The following is an 18,092-nucleotide window of genomic DNA, read 5'->3' on the forward strand; positions in this document are numbered from 1 at the left end:
TCTCAGTCACTATTCTCCGAGTTCATACTGCTTTTATGAGAGGGTGGCACCCAGATTTGAACCTGGTGACAGGGCCTTCGCCGGCTGAGTGTCCCGCAGAGACCCACCAGCACCAGGGCTCTTGAGGAGCTTTGCGTTCACCTTCCCTGCACCCAGCCTGTCTTGTACTTGGTTCGGACCCTTCCCTGTGGACACGGGGCGGGCGTCTGAAACCCAGCGTGGCCCGGGCCCAGCTCCTCATCTTCACGCCCGCCGTGGCTCTTCCCGTGTCTGGTGAATGGGACCGCCTTTCAGCGCTACCCAGTGTGCACCTGCTGGGAACTGCAGTCATCCTTGACTCCTCTCCCCGCCCCCCACCTCGTTAACGCTTCCTCCCTAGCCCCTCTTGAACTGGACCCTCCATGCCCACTGATTCAGTCACTGTCGTCTCCTGCAGGGACGTGGCAGCAGTGTCTGAGCCTCCTGTCTTGGTCTCTCCTTGTAAACCGTCCTTAACAAGGGTAACGGGCTGATCTTTCTGAAATCCACACCCAAGCGGGGCACTTCCTGCTTACAGCCGTTTCTGTGCTTGTTCAGTTTCATGCGTCTGCATATATTGTTGCTTAGTGTTTTTCTAATATATATTTTTTATTTAATGACTTTATGTATACATATTTTAATCCTCACACAAGGATATTTTTTTCCATTTATCTTCAGATAGAACAGGAGGGAAGGAGGGGGAGAGAGAGGGAGAGAAACATCGATGTGAGAGGGACACATCGACTAGTTGCCTCCCACATGACCCTGATGAGGGCCAGGGACAAACTGCAACCGAGGTACGTGCCCTTGGCCAGAATCGAACCTGAGACTCTCTGATCCACAGGCGGACGCTCTAACTGCTGAGCTGATAAACCAGCCAGGGCTGCATTTATATTACTGATGTTTTGCCTAGAATACCTTCTCCTCTGCGAAGCTCTCCTGGCCCCACTGCACCCCGATGACTGTACACCCCCAGACATGCTGTTACTCTTCGATTGCTTTTACGTCGCCTTATAAACTAGACAGTGAACCTTGAGGGATCACGTCCTATTCACCTCTGCCGCCCCCCTGAAGAGATATTCAGCGAATGATTGGATGGATGGAGGACTGGAGAGACAGACAGATGGTGATGTGAAGCGGGGCTGTTGGGGCGATCACAAACAAGCTCCCGCGTTTTCGCACTGGGATGCCCCTCCGCCACGTCCGCGTCAGGCACTGTGTCACATGAGCGGCACCACACGGATGATTTTGCCAGTTTTGATTCCCTGTCGTCTATGAGCAGGGCCGTGAGGTGGGGGCTGCTGCGGGTCTCGTGCTGATGAGACGTGCTCATTGGAGAATTCAGGTGTCATTGACTCAAATTTAACCAGCGCTTTCTTGCTGTTGAGGTGTCTTAATACCTGAGGGGGTAGTGGGAGGAGGAAAGGGACACATCCCACCAATGAAGAAACGTGAGCTCAGAAAGCAAGGTGTCTGCAGCATATTCCCTCCCGGAGTTATCCTGGTCGTGGGTGCTCAGGTTGATTGCAAAGCTGAGTGTTGTGTGAAGAATGTCTCCGTCTCAAGAACCCGTACTTAAGACACTGTTCTTTTTGTTACTCAATGACCCTTATGTAAGGATCCTCGTGAAACATTTCCCCAGGAGTCTTCTTCCAAAGAAACGTAGCAGAGCCGGGATGCCTCCTTCCAGCCCTCACCGCCGCAGCTTTGGCCGCGGCTCGGACGGCAGCCTCCCTGGGAGCCTGTCAGAAAGCAGCCCGGGCCTGCCGCAGGCCTGCTGAGCCACCTGCCTTTTGACAGTATCCTCTGGCGCTCCCAGGAGCTCTGCACTGAGATGCTGACCCCGCCTCCTCTTTCCCCTGGGCTTCCCGGTTCCCAGGGCGGTCTGAGCTTTCAGAGCTTTCAGAGGAAGTCCGAGTCCCAGGGACCAGCGGGCATTTCCCGTGCGGCATTGCATTTCCCTTCCTCCACCAGCATCCTAACCCAGTGTGCTCTGTGTGCCTGAGCACTAGGAGGGAATGCAAAGCAGTCTGCCGTCTCTCCCGACCTTGAAAAAGCTCAGAGACTGGGGGGGGGGGGGGCTCCTCGCACGTTATTAGCGGAAGCACAGCTTTGCTCCGTGTAACAGGTCTGGAGGCAGAGGACTTGGTCATTGCCTAGTGTTCAGGAGAGGGGGTAATAGAAGCATCACACGGGTATTTTGTTCATGAGCAGTCTTCCCATTTTTACTTGAACGGTGCTTTCCTTCAGAGAAAAGGATTCTGTCATGGCTGTGGTGTCTGAAACCTGTCACATTTACTGTGCCGAAGCTGAGGCGAATACCTGTTTGCCTGTCTGTCTCTAGCCCTTTATTCCCAGGGAGCTGGGGTTGGTCAGTTCCTCCCTGGCTGCTCTGGATCCCAGATGGCAGTGACAGCCCCCTTCCCTCTTCCTCCTCCTCTGACAAGTGTCCCCTTCCTGCCTCATGGACAAACCTTGCTTCTGCTGCCTCCTCCCCGTCACCTGCCTGCTTCCTGCAGCAGCCCTGTCTCCTCACTTCCCTCGCCCTGGTCCACCCCCAGCTCCCCTCATCTTTCCCTCCTCACCCACTGGGCTCCCCCTCATTAGCACCTCACGTCCTGCCCCAAGGAGAAAGGGAGCCGACATGGTTCGGCGTCTTCGCTCCTGGCACCCCTGTGCTGCGTCCAGCTGCCACCTCCTCACTGCTCTCGTCCCCCAGTGTCCCCCTCACCATCTGCCCATCTCCATTCTGAGCAGAACGTCCCTGCAGCCTACAGGGAACGTCTGGACACAGTTGATCAGCCAAAAAATACCATTTAGTAAACAGGTTTAATAAATTACTGTCTAAATGTAACCTGTCGCCAGGCCAGTGTGGCTCAGTGGTTGAGCGTCAAACAAGAGGTCACTGGTTTGAATCCCGATCAGGGCACATGCCCAGGCTGTGGGCCTGATCCCCAGTGGGGGTGTGCAGGAGGCGGCCAGTCGATGTTTTCTCTTATCAATGTTTCTCTCTCTCTCCCTCTCCCTTCCTCTCTCTCTCAAATCAATAAAGGAAATAAAAGTTTCAAAGTAACCTCTCTGACCCTAGTTGGAAAGTAGGGTGGAGCACATGATGGCTTTGAGTATGTTCTGTTTGGTACTGGGAGGGCCGTTTTGGGTAGACCGTTACATCTACTACTGAAAACAAAAATACGTTAAAACCTTCAATGATGTAATTCACACATTAAAAATTTAGAAAAAGAGTGAATATAAAATACATTAGAATTACACAGAAATCAGTCTGTTCTCTTCTGCTTTGTCGCCTTGCTTTCCTGTTTTTTGTGGGGATTTGGGGGGTTTTTTTGCATGCCCGTGACCCTTTCCATCGCTATCACCCTCTGGGGTCTTCCACACATCTGAAGTGTGCATGCTGCTAGCAACTTCTTCCTACTGAAGGCTCAGGTCCACCCCCAAACTGGACACAGCGTTTCCCAAACCCTGTTTGGGTTGATTCTGCCACAAGGGGGTGCTCTTGTGAACATTAAAACAGCCAAGCTGCCCTACTTGTGGGGATGTTTTTTTTAAGCTTTGTTTTAAGTAAATTGGTCTCATTCATTTTTAGTCTGAAAACCTACCACTAGTATGCAGCTTCAGTTCCCAAGTATCCTGCCCGAAATGCCTTCCCATCCATAGCACCTTTCCCATATTCCTCACTGGTCTGGAACTGGATTTCTGTATTCCGATCAGTCGGAATTGTGACTCCATGAATTGAATAGGATACAGATTGTGTATTTAAAGTAAGCTAATCTGAACTTGCTGGGAAACGGAGAGAAACCATCACTAAATGAAACAAAGGCTTAGTAGGAGGCAGTGGCAGCGGTCTTCTGTCTCTCACCGGATGTCTCCGTCTACGCACCACCCCATCACTTAACTTTATACGTAGAACATGGGGGAAAGCCTGTATTCTGTAGGCTTCTTAAGGCATCTTTTGCTAGGCCAGAGGCTCGGGGGGGGGGGCGGGCAGAGAAGCTGAGTGTCCTAAGCAGCGCCGGCTGAGATGTTACTCCCTGTGGCCCTGTGAGGTTAGACATTTGCGGGGGAGGCTGTCTTAGGAGCAGACTTGGCAAGGCCTGGACATGAACCAGTGCTCGGGAATCCATGTCCATCAGACTTCTGTCTGTGAAGTGAGGAGAATGCTGTGGACCTTGGGCAAGTCACTCAGTGTCTCTCGACAACAGTGTCTTCATCTACGAAAGGGGAGTTGGACCAGATGCCCATAGAGACTAGCTGAGTTCTAATGGTCTGTAATTCTCTAAGACCGTGCTGTCCAGCGGAACTTCCTGTGATGATGGGGATGTTGCGTAACTGCGCTGCCCTGTGCAGGAGCCGAAGCCACATGTGATCATTTGTAAATGGACTGGTACAATGGAAGGGCTTTCTAATCCCAAGTTATTTAAATAGCCATGTGTGACTGGTGGCCACCGTATTGGACAGTGCAGCTCTAAGACACAGAAGGACCCATGTTAGAGAAAAATAAACATAATCTCAGCGTGGGCAGCTAATGGATGTCACGGGCAAATAACACAGACTAGGATTACTACTAATTGCCCTGACTATGCGACGTTTGTCCCATTTCCTTTGGGGAGCCAGGAGTTCTGTGAAGCAGGGTGGAGGCAGAAGGAAGCTTCCAGGAGGGCTGGAGGTGTGTGTCCGAGTAGCTGGCACGTTTCCCCATCACCCTTCTGGTGCAGCTGGGAGGGGAGCTGAGTTTCAGCAGCTCCTGGATCTGCCCTGACCTTCTGTCCCTTTTCCCCCAAACTGAAGGTGGTGATGTTTAGGCCCGATGGGGACGAGAGTAGCCCATGGACTCTGGGTGTGCCAGAGCCCTGAGGCTGACCTTTGGAGCTCTCCTAAGGTTCCAAAGGTTCGTGATAACCATGGGATTTCAGGTCTCAGCAGCCAGTAATGTTTGCTCTGATAAAATATTAATCCGGTTATTGAAATATCTCCTCCTCCCCCATGATGAAGGAGCATATCCGAGAGCAATCCAACACAAAGCTGCCTGACCCGGAAGTCATCCAGTTCTGTGTCTCCATCTTCAAATGCTCCAGGCTCCTGCTCCCCTGATGGTGTGGATCAGCAGTCCTTAGAGGACTTCCACAGGGTGACCAAAGGGGGCTCCACCGAGGACTCCAGCCAGTACTACTGTGACAAGGTGAGGGAGCTGGGGTCCTGCAATGCTCAGGTAGCCAGGTGACCCCCCCAGGCTTCCTGCTGCAGAGGCACCACATGGGCAGTTAAGAAAATGTATTCTTCCCCTGACCAGTTTGACTCAGTGGTTAGAGCATCAGCCTGAGGACCGAAGGGTTGTGGGTTCGATTTCTGGTCAAGAGCACGTACCTGGGTTGCAGATTCAAAACCTGGCCCTGGTTGGGGTTGTGTGGGAGGCACCCAATTAATGTGTCTCCCTCACATTGATGTTTCTCTCTCTCCCTCTCCCTCCCTCCCTCCCCTCCTTCCTCCCTTCCACTCTATCTAAAAATCAATGGAAAAATATCCTCGGGTGAGGATTAACCAAAAAGAAAAACTGTATTCTTAGCAACCACTGGAGAGGGAAGTCACATAACTGACCACTTTCCATCATTTTCCAGAACGACAATGGTGATGGTTACTTAGTCTTGATCCGTATCACACCAGATGAAGAGGGAAAATTTGGATTTAATCTGAAGGTATGTTGTATGTATTTGTAAGGAAGTGTGATGTTCTGAAGCCATCTGTAGATGACGTTTAATTTCCACTGGAAGCGTGCCGCGTACCTCAGGCTACCTGAGGGCTTGGCTCTACCCTCAGAGTCGGGAGTGTTTTCATGTGCCCACGGCAGCTGCCTCATACCAGTGCCTGTGCTGTGCTTGGTGTTTGCTGTGCACTTATTTATACCACCTTACTGAGTCTAGTCAGTGAAGCTGGCATTTTGAATCCCATTTTACAGCTGCACACTAAGGCTCAGAGAGAGGAGGGCCCACAGTTGGCAAGCAGATCTACTTCGGGAAGAGCGGTTAATAAGAGAGCCCTCAGCATTGCTAAGCCAATAAGAGAAAACAGTGGTTCAGGTTGCAGGGCCTTTACCCTCCTTTCCCTGCTTCTGGGTGGGGTCTGCAAACTGTGGCCGGGGGGGGGGGGGGGGGGGGGCCGAATCCCACCTGTTTTTGCAAATAAAGTTTTATTGGAACACAACCACAGCAATTCATTTACAAGTGGTTTATGGCTCCTCTGGTGGCAGAGTTGAGCATTTGCAACAGAGCCCTCTGTCTCACAAAGCCTAAAGTATGTACTGTCCGGTCCTCTGTAGAAAAGGTTGACCAGCCCCTACTCTAGAGCTGAGTGAGGGCAGCTGGTCTTTGCTGCCCACCCCACAGCTGCTACTGTGCACCCCTTTCCAGTACCCCAGGAACCCCACAGATGACCTGCTCTCCCAGGCCAAAGCCCTCACAGCGTGGGACCTCGTCTGTGACTTCTGTCTCCTCCACAGAAAACTCCCTGTCCGTCAGCACTTAGAGCCTGTGCTTTTGGGGTCTCTGTCTTGGAGTTGTTTGCATTTTATTAAAGGAACTTGCGTCCTCCATGTGCACCTTAAGCTCGTGGAACGTGGGGATGGCAGTGAGAGCTTCTGAGCAGTCTTCGGGTCATTCCGCTAGACCCAGAGGGCTCAGGAGCCCGGGGATTGAAACAGGATAAAGTGAAGTCGGACCCCGCCTTGTGCCGGCGAGAGCGCCATGTCTCTGTTGCTGTGAACGACTCACGTGGCTGTTTTGTTTTTTAATTTTGCATGTTTACAGGGAGGCGTGGATCAAAAGATGCCTCTTGTGGTATCGAGGATAAACCCAGAGTCACCTGTAAGTAAACATGTTCCTTCCCTTCCCCTGTTTCCTTGCCCCTGAATCTAAGAGACCTCTGTTTCTGTGCCCTGTGTCCCTGTAGCCAGCAGCGGAGGGTGTGTGTCAGTGCATGTAGATGGGGAGGAGAAAGAACAGAGGCCATGTTTCCCAGGACCTTGCTGCTCTGTGAGGCCCTGGGAGCTCAGGAGAAATGCAGAATCCCGGGCCCCACCACCGACCTCCCAGACCATGGTCTGCCTTTTTACAGGCTCCCCGGGTGACTGGTGTGCATGTTGAAAATTAGAAGGCTGCTCAAGAGAAGGAAACTGAGGCACAGTATGCTGTTCGGCTCACTCTGAGGGGGCACATGGCCTCCTCAGCAGACCATGTGCTTTTCTAAAGCAGGGAGCGCCACTGGGTGGGTCGCTGTGCCTCCCGAGGAGGCCCCGGAGTCGGGGCCTTGCCCTCGGGCAGTCCTGAGACTGGCGGTTACTTCTCACTGCCTGTGGCCCGTTTCCAATGCCGAGGCTGCCGTTGTACCCTGTTCAGTGCCCGGCTTCTCTCCGTCATGCCTTCTGCCTTGGTGTTCTGCTTCCAGTCTTGTTCCATTGCCAGATGGGGAAATACGCACTTTTAGCTGACAAATCATTTTCAAACAGCCCATCTAGAAAACAAGGCTAGACTCATCACAGGCATTGCGTCCCGTTACTAAGGGAGGTTGCTTTGCCGCCACAGAGAAATGGCTCCCGTGATTTTCTTCGCCTGCTCCGAGATGTTTCGAAACTTGCATTCTGGCCCTGGCCGGTTTGGCTCAGCAGTTGGAGCGTCGGCCTGCGGACCAGAGAGTCCTGGGTTCGGTCCCCACTAGGGGCACATGCCCAAAAAAAAGAAAGAAAAAGGAAAGAAACCATCAAAACTTACATTCTGAGCAGCAGGTCGTTAGAATCCCACAACCAGCTGTCAGGTCATCCTAGCAGTGGCTGCGAAACCAAAGACGGCACCCCTGAGGGAGAGGGGAGCCTGAGCCTGGTGTGGGGTGTCTGGGCTCAGAGCATCGGCACCCTTCCCTGGAGGACAGTAACCGAAGGCGCTGGCTTTCCCCTCCACTCAGGCGGATACCTGCATTCCTAAGCTGAACGAAGGGGATCAAATCGTGTTCATCAACGGCCGGGACATCTCCGAACACACCCATGACCAAGTGGTGATGTTCATCAAAGCCAGCCGGGAGTCCCACACCAGGGAGCTGGCCCTGGTGATCAGGAGGAAAGGTAACAGCCACCTGCGGCGGGGGTGGGGGGGGCACAGGGACTCTGCCCTAGCCAAGTGGGGGCCTTATCTGGCCCTTGGTTTTGAAAATGTTGAGCTTGGAGCTAGCATTTGAAAAATCAACAACGTTCACATGATAACCTGGATATCTGACTTCTCACTTGAAAAATTCGAAGATTTTCCCAGAGGGGCCCCTCACAGCCAATCCTCTGGAGGTGGGCAGCACGCACCCCCGCCACCCCCGCTTTATGCAGGTCATGACCTGCAGTTCCTCCCAAGCCCAACTCGGCCCACAGTACACATCTCTTAGCTGCCTGGCCCTGCGGGTGTTTGCATTTTCAACCCTTTCTGGAAGGATCGGGTTCTGTTTTATTTTATTCATGTGCTTCTGTTGTTGTTGGAGAGGCTTTGAGCAGAGGGGGGCAGGGCCTGGCCGCCTTGGGTGGTTCTCACTCCGCCTCCTGCCAGGAGGGACCTCGAGCAAGTTTCTTGCCCAGTCTGAGCTTCGGTTTCCTCTGATGTAAAACGAGGACAACAACCACCCCTGCCTCGTGGGGTTCTCGTGAAGATGAAATGATACTCATACTGGGAGCACCTAGGACGCGGACTGGTGCGGAGCAGATGTTTGAAGGGTGGCTTCTGCTGAACACCATCACTGGCCCCACATCCCTTTTCTGGCCTTAGCAGTGAATGGCACAGCCCCCCACACATGCCTCCCTCTGTTCCCCTTAAACTTCCAGTGCAGAGCCATCCTGTGTCCACGCTCTCCCATCTCCTCCGGAGGCCTCGCAGGGCCCTCCAGGTCGCCCCCGCCTGCCCCCACCAAATCCCAGCACCTGCTCGGCGCACAGTAGGTGTTCGGTTATGGTAGGCGCAGCTGTCTGTGGAGCGCCAGTGAAGGGCCTTGCACTATGCTAAGTGCTTTACGTGATTATCCTCCTCAGTTCTCCTGACACTCTTAACAGTGCTCGTGCTGTTATCCACATCTGAGGAAATGGGGAAACCAAGTCACAGAGGTGAAGTAGGTTGCCCTGCTGCTGTGTGGCTGGTGAGGCCGCAAGATAATAGGGCCCAGAGGAATCCAGCGATGGGGAGCAGGCCCTCAGCTGCTCTGTGCGCCCGTGGGCACTGTGCGCCCGTGGGGTGCTGGGCTCACCGGTGGCCTGTCTGAGGGGAGGAAGATGCGTGTCTGGAGACTCTTAGAGCTATAAGGGCAGGGCCTCGGTCTTCCACAGCTGCAGTGATAAGTTTATCCTTTAAATAAACATTGAAGTAAAAATGCTAGCTGACTGAAAGGAAAGTAAGCAAGCAGTGTAGGGAGTAGCTTATAGGACAGAAGTCAGGACAGCAGCAGCAGAGGGAGCCTCTCTGACCAGGGGAAAGAATGTGATCTTTAGGGTCAGATGTGGACCAGATTCCCCTGTCCTGCCCGGAGAGGCAGAGTCCTCATCTGTGTAATGGGAATAATGACGCTTGTTTGGCATTATGAGGATTCAGTCCAACTCGGGGGAGATGCACAAGTTGTTACTTCCCTCTCCTTTCCTGTGGTCTTGAAGGCAGTAGGAGCCAGTGAAGGCTGTTGAGTGAGGGAGAGACATCCCCTACTGGGTGGAAAGGGAAAATTCAGAGGCGAGCCTAAACTTTCCAGTTTGGGAGATCGGAGAAGGAAGGAACAGTAGATGGAGAGGCACGTGAGGCTGGTGGCGTGCCGGTGGGGCAAGCGGGGTCCCAGGTGGTTTTTAGTCATGTGTTAGAACTGGAGTTGTTTACTGGGGAGCCTCGACCCGCAAAACAGCCGTCAGGTCGATTGAGGTCTGTGGGACCAGGGTGCATGGCCGGCATGCTGGACCTCACACCAGTGCCGGAAAAGGGCCTGTTTTAAGGGAGCAGATGGAAGGGAACCGAGAAGGGGGCGAGGGGATGAGTAGAGGAACCAGGTCAGAGAGAGCAGACAGAGAAGGTATGTTTTCTTTAAAAACACCCTTTTCCTTTCTTTTACCTCCAGCAAAAGTCTGAGTACTAAATACTATCAACAACAAACCAGAATACTATGTCATTTTGTGCAATCAACACACATTGAATCATTCAACAAGGAGTAGTGTCTTTGGGGAAGATGATCACTGTGTGTGTAATCATTTAATAAGATGGTTTAAACCATCTGCATCCAGGTGTCATAGTGCAATTTCGGGGGAGGAAACTGCTCCACAGCCCAACACACCCTTTCTTGTCCACCACAGCTGTCCACTCCTTAGCTGATATCAAATCTGAAGATGAGCTGAGCCAGCTCTTCCCAGAGGCCATTTTCCCCGTGTGTCCAGAGGGTGCGGACACTTTGGAGGGATCCATGGACCAGCTGAAGAAGGGCCTTGAAAGTGGGACGGTGCTGATCCAGTTCGAGGTAAGAGAGCCCGAGGGCACACCCCACAGCTGGGCCCCAGGTCTCGGGGGCTGCTCAGGGGCTGTTGAATCAGCCCAGACTCGGGGGCCCAGGCCCATCATGCAACACAGGTGGGGCTCCGAGCACAGGGCAGTGGAGCGGCCCAGAAAGCGGGACCACGGCCCATCCCTGAACTCTGCCTCACCCTCTTATGCCAGCGATGTTTGGTAGTCATGGAGAACACGTCAGAAATCGAGGAGGAGGGACTCTGAGCTATTTAGCTGCCAGCACAAAGGTTCCAACAGCTCAGCGGTAGAAGGTGGTAGAGAGGTGGCGTGGGTGAGCGCCCGTGACGGCGCCCGTGACGAAGCCCGTCCCCGACCCCACCATCCCTGACCCACCGGCATCCTGCAGAATTTGGAGGAGTTAGCGCCATCCCACGAAAGCACAGTGGCTTCTCTCCCCAGGTCCCCAGACCCCTGTGAACATTAGTAGTAACCAGAGTCAGATGCTGTCTTCCTTCCCCACACGCAGACTTGACAAAGCAAAGTAGGACAAAGAAGGCTCAGTCTTTAAGTCAGATTTTCTCATCTGCTCACTAGCAGAATGAAAATGGAGTGTGTTTATCATCCCAGTTTTTCTCATGGTAGTGGAAAGCACAGTAGTCCACGCAGTGGAAGATAACAGAAGAAAACAGATCATGATTAACACCAACACACCGTTTGGATTCATAAATGAGGAAAGACGGTCTCAGTTCGAATTCGAAAGCAGAAATCCGCAATTCATTGTTTATTTGTAGAAAGGAAAAGGTCACAGAAGGAAAACTCGGCAGTCTGTCAAATGTATGGGACCACGTACTGACGCAGGCAAGCGGGAGTACTGTGAATATCGAACAGAAAGGAGTGCAGAGCGCAGAGTGCTGAGTGCGGACAGGTGTATCTTGCAATGGTGTAAGGAACAGGATGTAAATAGAATACATTATTAGAGTGATGTATTGAACAATAGTAGAAAATAAAACTTACAAGTGAAGGGTGGAGATAATTGACCTCACCTCCTCCCCAAAAATCAATAGGGAGTTTAAAACTTAACAGCCATGGCACATAATATAGACAAAAAAAAATAAGCCCATATCTTGTGGAAATGAAATCAGGATTTAGGCTAGGAATACTATAATTGCTTGGGTAGAATTGGATAGACATCTGCTGAGAATCTACAAAGAGAGGAAGCCCTTCTTCCCCGTGGCCTGCGGGAGGCTATGCAGGCTGAGGACTTTAAAAGAAGAAAATGGAGAGGTTATGTTTTCCGGCCTTGCATTGCAAAAAAGTTCAGAATTGAAATACATATTCTAAACACTAAAACTGCGTAGTTTTAAACACTCTCCGAAGTAATTGAAACAAGGAGAACTTAAAAGCCAGATACAGAGCATATTAATTTTATTCCTTTTTTGGTGTTGGAGGAGATGTCAAAGGAGAAAGGCACGGTGCAGGCATCCATCCATTCAGGGGCTGTGTTTTAGGTGTCCACCATATGCCGAACACTGGATCAGGAACACGGTGAAGGAGGGAGAAGGTGGATTTCTGGTCCCAAGAAGTTTGCAGTCTAATTTTAGTATATTTGAGGAGATGTATCATGAATTCCATAAACAGCTAAAGGCCAAGATAGGGCAAGAGTTCATTACACAGAATGTATGTTCTATAGAAGCGGGAGGTGAGAGTGTTTCAGGGGGTCCTCTGGAGTAAGATGTGGTTAACAGAGGATGGATGGGATTAGGCCAGGAAGGTCACGGCCTAAATGCAGATTAAGCTCATAGGGTGTCAGGTAGCAAAGGGCCTACCTGGAGTGAGAAATACAACAAGGAGCTTTGGGAGATGTCTCCAGGTGATGAAGCCCTCCAGCCCAGAGGGAACCAGTTGTCTTTGATCACACTGTCCACAAGGAGGCACCGTGTGCTCTCAATGAGGAAGACGACCAAGCTTGGTCTTAACCTGTGCTCCAGAAAATCACCTCCACTAGGGGGTCTCTACTTTTATGTTTTACATATGGGAATCCCACATAAGGTTTTCCTTGAACAACATTCACTGAACTTCAAGAAATGGTTTTAAAATGCTTTAGAGAGAAGTACCCACCTGCCCCCATGTTTCTGAGTAGTGTTTCTCAAAGGATGACACTTTGAGCATCTGTAGTGATATTACCTGAAGAGCTTGTCACACTGGGCCCAACCACAGCTCCTGAATCAGCCACGCTGGGATGGGGCCTAAATGGTGATATTCAGCCAGATCACCAGGAGGTTGTCCAAGCTGATCCAGAGGATGATGGGAGAAGGGAGGGTAAAGATTGTACCCTAACTATTGTCCCATTGCCGCTCATCCCACATCCTACTTTTAGAGCTTATTGTTGGGCTCAAGCATCTGAAGTAGACAACACAGAACTTCTAGGGTTAAATTTCAGTTAGGTACACATTTCCACTTCTTTCATTTGGTCTATGTATTTCCTAGAAATTAAGTAGAGAAATCCTCTTTTAAAATAACATTTGCAGTATTCCAGAATGCAGAACACATAACAGCAGAGGTGCTTTGTGATGGAGCTGATGGGGTACATGGAGTCCTGCCTCAGTCTCCCCACACTGTCCCAAGGAACCCTAGACAAGGCAACATAACTAACCAATCACTACTACAGATGGGGAAAAGATGCCCTACACATCTGCTAGAGAAGAATTCGAAAGCCAGAACAAACCAGAAACTAAGACAAAGGGAAACCTTCAATGAGCACTTGCTATGTGCCAAGGGAGTTACATGCATCATGGCACAGAATCCTCACAGCAGCCCATCGTATAGATGAAGGATCAAAGTCTGGGGAGGTTATCGCACAGGTAATAGCACAGCCAACTGGAACCCAGGCAGGCTAACTCAAGAGCTTGCTCTCTTAGCTATATAACCTTTGTGAACAACAGACTATTTACTTATGAGAGTTGTTGCTGGACTAGTACAATATCAGAGCTAGAAAAAAGTCTGAGAAGCTATCTGACTGTATGCAGCCAAACAGACTTTAAATCCTGGCTCTACCACTCTCTTCCTACATGACCTTGGGCATGTCCCTTCACCTCTATGGCCTCTGCTTCCCCGTCTGTCAATGGGTGTCTCATGGGTTGGTTGTAAGGGTTAGATGAGATAAATACAGTACTTAATGCATTGTTTGGCACATGGTAAGAGTGCGATAAAAAGTAACAACTATCATTACTTATAAGTAGAGTCTCCAGGAGTCTAAAGAATATGCCCAGTCTCCACACAAAGAATAATCATGTCACGTTGGGATTGGACCTGGGGCTGCCTGACCCCAGAGTCCCGGCAGTTCTGGTTCTCCCCGAACTCTTCCAGTGCTATCAGCAGGTGGCAACTTGGCTGCTGGGAGCCGTGCCCTGGACCAGGGCAGGAAGAGATGGTGGTTCCTAGCAGGTGCCCACACCGTCCACTCCACCACACAATGGGCCTGCCCTGGGGTAGCTGGGCCACTGTGGAATCCCTCCCACTCCCATGGTGGCCAGCGGGTTTTCAGCGCAGTTCACTTTGAAGCTTATTCTCATGAAGGTAATTCCTGTGCCCCCTGCCTCCCCTGTGGCTTTCGATAAACAGTTACAAATGTGTTTTGGAAAGCATGTGGTCCCTGCTGTAGCAAAATCGCAGTTAATAATTAGCATTTCTGTAGCACTTTGGAATCTGCCAAGTGTGTTTCACATGTTGACACTCACAGCAGTTCTGTGAAACAGATATGGCCAGAATTACTAGGGTCACTCCTTTATTGATGGAGAAAATGAGGCTCAGAGGCGAAGGGACTTGCCCAGTGTCACACTGGTGAGAGAGAGGTCTCGGATTAGAATCTACGTTAAAAGTCTAATCCATTCTCAGAACTCACCATTGCCGGTGCGACCCAGCTCTTCACCCAACCTCCAGCATGAGCCCTCCCCCCCCAGCAGCTGCTCTGTCTGCCTACTCAGTGTGAGCAGTGTGGCGGCATTTGTAATGGGCCTGAAACTGCCTAGATCTCTACTCTGTTCAACCAAGGTAGGGTGTCTCATGTAAAGGAGATTTGGGGTTCACATAGCTCCAAGTCCATTAGCACCTTCAGGACACTCTCTTCCTTTAAGGAACTCATCCATTCAGCCCCAGCTTCATTTCTTCCCGAGAATAACTGTGGCTCAGTCCATGCTTGGCCTGAGTTGTATATTCTACTGAAGCAGGGAAGGCTTTGCATTCCGCATAGACATCCCTGGAGGAAAGCCAAGTAATGATGCTGACTTGTCCTTTGAGAGCCCGCATCCCAGCAAAGGACCCTGCACCCATCCTCACCCAAGGACCACGTGCCTTGCAGCTTCCTTGCCCAGTTAAGGCCTCTTTGGAGCCTTGTGGAATGTGGTTGATAGAAAGTGAGGGACATCTGTCCTCCTCCCTCCTCAGCTGCTGCGTTAGAGCAGTGGCTGCAAGACTCACCCAGCAAAGGGCACGTCAGACTCGGGTAGCCCGCCATCCCCCTTCTGCCTCTCCCATCTGCACCCAAACCAGAAGCCATGTTCTTCTGACCTGTTTTTCCCTAACTCGCTCCTCCACCACCCCTTACAGGAAACGTCCACTCGTGTGAACACAGGTGACTCACTGGCTCCTATGATCATTATAAAAGTTGATTTGGGAGGACAGAGGTGGCTGGAGACTTAATGAGAGGTTTAAATGGACACACGTAGGAATTAGTTAAGGCAGTTGTACCTTTAAGATTAGAACTCACCTGCATCCACTGATAGACCTTGAACAATCTGTTGTTTGGGTTTGCAGCAGGAGGCAAGAAATCCCTGCGCTTTCTGTCTGCCTGTGTGGCGGCCTGGATTGAATAGGGGACTACATCTAAGAAAAAGAAAAAAAAGATTACAACTCACATCTTTAAAAACAAAAAATTCTTTTAAAAAATATTTCGAATGGTTTTTACCTTTTTTAGTTTTTTTTTTTCTTTATTGCTTTTTAGAGAGAGGAAGGGAGAGGGGAAGAGAGATAGAAACATCGATGAGGGAGAACATCGATTGGCCGCCTCCTGCATGCCCCCCACTGGGGATCAGGCCCACAACCTGGGCATGTGCCCTGACCCAGAATTGAACCGGCGACTTCTTGGTGCAGGGGTCGATGCTCAACCACTGAGCCACACCGGCTGGGTGGTTTTTTCTTTTTTTAAGAAAGGAAAGCATTATATATAAAGCGTGCGGAACACCAGGAGCAAACCGAGGGCTTTACATTCCAAGCGCCGCCTCGCGTGTCATGTCTGTGCAGGAACGAATCCCTCCCGTGCCAGCCGAGGCAGCCGCCTCCAGGACTGCGGGTTTAAAGCAGCACTGTTGGAGGCCCCAGAATTGTTAGCCACACTGTCCGTTCATTTCAGCAAACCTTGGGGGGAGGCAGAGGGAGGTTCCAGGTCTTTAGACAGTGTCCCTGCCCACGCTGCTTGGGTCGGGTTCAAGGGAAAGGGGAGTCCCCGGAGTGAATTATAGTGTCTGCAAAGTGGTTCTAGGAACACAGCCTCTGGGGGCCTTCCTAAAAAATTAGTTACCCTTTGCTTAATGATATGACTCTGTGCCACCTGTTGTCATGCTTTACTCAAGTGGCTTCCACCCTTTGTTTAAGGCAGCAGATGTCATTATTCCTTAATGCTACGAATTTTCACTAGGCACCTACTGTGTGCCAGGCACAATGCCAGCCTAGGGTTTATGGTGGTGATCAAAACAAACAAGATACCTGCCTTCATGGAGACTATAGTGTGTGGTGGAAGCAGACAGTATACAGCTGTTCTGAAAGACATTGCCCTACAAGTAGACTTTTTGGGTCATTGCTGAAGGCATGAAAGGGAGTCTATTTCTGTTTGCTCTCTCCTTACCCATTGTCCCTTCAAGTCCCTCCCCCCTTTTCTTCCCCCTTTTTCTTCCTCCCCCTCCTCCGGTTCTCAGCCTCCAAGAATTCCCGCGGGGATTTGCCCTCCCCTGCCGGTGGAGTGCTTGGCTCCGTGTGGGCCCTGCCGGCACCACTGCTGCACCTGCTGGGTGCCTGGAGCCCTCGTCTGGGGGGCGTGACTAGATTTCAGGTTGGTTGGACCAGAAGCTGAGGAGATCGGAATTGTCTCCTGATGCCCTCTCTGTCACGTTCCATGACTTTTCCAAAGAAGAAATGTTTAAACTGGAAAAGCCGCGTCGTCCTGCCCCGACGGTGCTGGACAACTCCCACTCCCAACGTTCCGTTGTCTGTCTTTGGAGGCCAGAGCCGGTGATATGGACACTGTCGTTTCAATCTGGTCGTTCCACAGTAACCCCGTCGGCAAAGCTTTTTGTAGTGTTCCTAGGTTTCACAGCGTCTTAGAACTGTACTCTAAGAACAGAACACAGAAATTCATAGTTTTTTGTTGTTTTTTTTATCCTCATTCGAGAACATTTTTCCATTTTTTGTACAGACAGAGTGGGAGGGAGAGAGAGGAAGAGAGAGAGAGGGAAACATCGACGTGAAGGGACACATCGAGTGGCTGCCACCCGCACAACCAACCAGGGCCGGGGACAAACTGCAACCGAAGTACATGCCCTTAGCGGGAACCGAACCCAGGTCTCTCCGGACCGCAGGCCGACACTCTAACCGCTGAGCCAAACTGGCCAGGGCAGAAATTCATAGTTTTTAATAATACTCAGTGGTCTTACAACCTCTGTACCTATGAATGTCCCCAGGGACTGAATGTCCCCTCCTCTTTGCTCTCCTTCAAGGGCAGAATTCAAGGATCGCTCTTGCCCGCCTCACACATGTTCAGCCCTGACTAAGTAACACACTGTCCTTTTCCAATGAGGAGTTCTGGAAAGCACCTTGTCTCAAAGTTCAACTAATGTTAGAGTCCTTACTCATTTCCCTCCATCCTTAAACCTTCCGGAAAGGTGCACCTGTGTTTCCAACTTGGCACTCGGGACCACCTTCCCCAGGCACTGTTTCCAACCCAGACCTGCCGAGCGACTCACGGGGCTGCAGGAGAGTCAGTAAAGCAAAGGAACTTGCAGGTCGGCTCTTACACCTTCCGAAGATGAGTGTGTGGATAGGGTTGAAGCAGTTCATTGGAAATGGGATTCAGTGTTCGCCTTGGCAAGGCAGACATAAGTATGAGAATATTCTCACACCTTCTAAAGGTTCCCAAAAATCTTAGCTTTGTTCACCCAGCTTTTTGTAAAAGTTTTAATTTTCCATTTTATATAGAGATTTTTTTTTTTGCTGTTGTAGTTATTTTTCTCGCATCAGTCATTTGAATTAAAAAAAATATTTTGCCTTACAATAATTCAGAAATAACCAAAGTAAAATTAATATACTATCCTGACCCCCATGTCCTTTAGCATCTTTCTCTTTGTTATAATTTACAGATAATTTGTTCTAATGCTCATGAAAATGCATACACACATATATACATAAGTATGTACACACATATACATATGTATTATACATACTATGTGCATGCTGCTACGGGCTCACTACTGTATATATAATTCTATAACTCGCATTTTTCACTTAAAAATAAATGAATGG

The 18,092-nt window shown here is 50.6% G+C and overlaps 1 protein-coding gene and 1 non-coding gene across 2 annotated transcripts in view; both read left to right on the top strand.

Annotated features, from left to right (window-relative positions):
- Nucleotides 1-18,092, top strand: part of PTPN3 (protein tyrosine phosphatase non-receptor type 3) — a 72,148-nt gene that overhangs the window by 38,469 nt on the left and 15,587 nt on the right. The window contains exons 14-18 of the mRNA XM_036260812.1: nt 5,026-5,212; nt 5,649-5,726; nt 6,834-6,890; nt 7,984-8,140; nt 10,376-10,536. Coding sequence (XP_036116705.1) covers nt 5,026-5,212; nt 5,649-5,726; nt 6,834-6,890; nt 7,984-8,140; nt 10,376-10,536 — 640 coding nt within the window. The remainder of the gene's footprint in view (nt 1-5,025; nt 5,213-5,648; nt 5,727-6,833; nt 6,891-7,983; nt 8,141-10,375; nt 10,537-18,092) is intronic.
- On the top strand, nt 15,289-15,406 carry LOC118630353. The gene has a single exon (XR_004959595.1). It is a non-coding gene; the product is annotated as a small nucleolar RNA SNORA31 (small nucleolar RNA).

The sequence above is a fragment of the Molossus molossus genome, unplaced genomic scaffold (assembly GCF_014108415.1).
Source record: "Molossus molossus isolate mMolMol1 unplaced genomic scaffold, mMolMol1.p scaffold_m16_p_14, whole genome shotgun sequence".
NCBI lineage: Eukaryota > Metazoa > Chordata > Mammalia > Chiroptera > Molossidae > Molossus > Molossus molossus.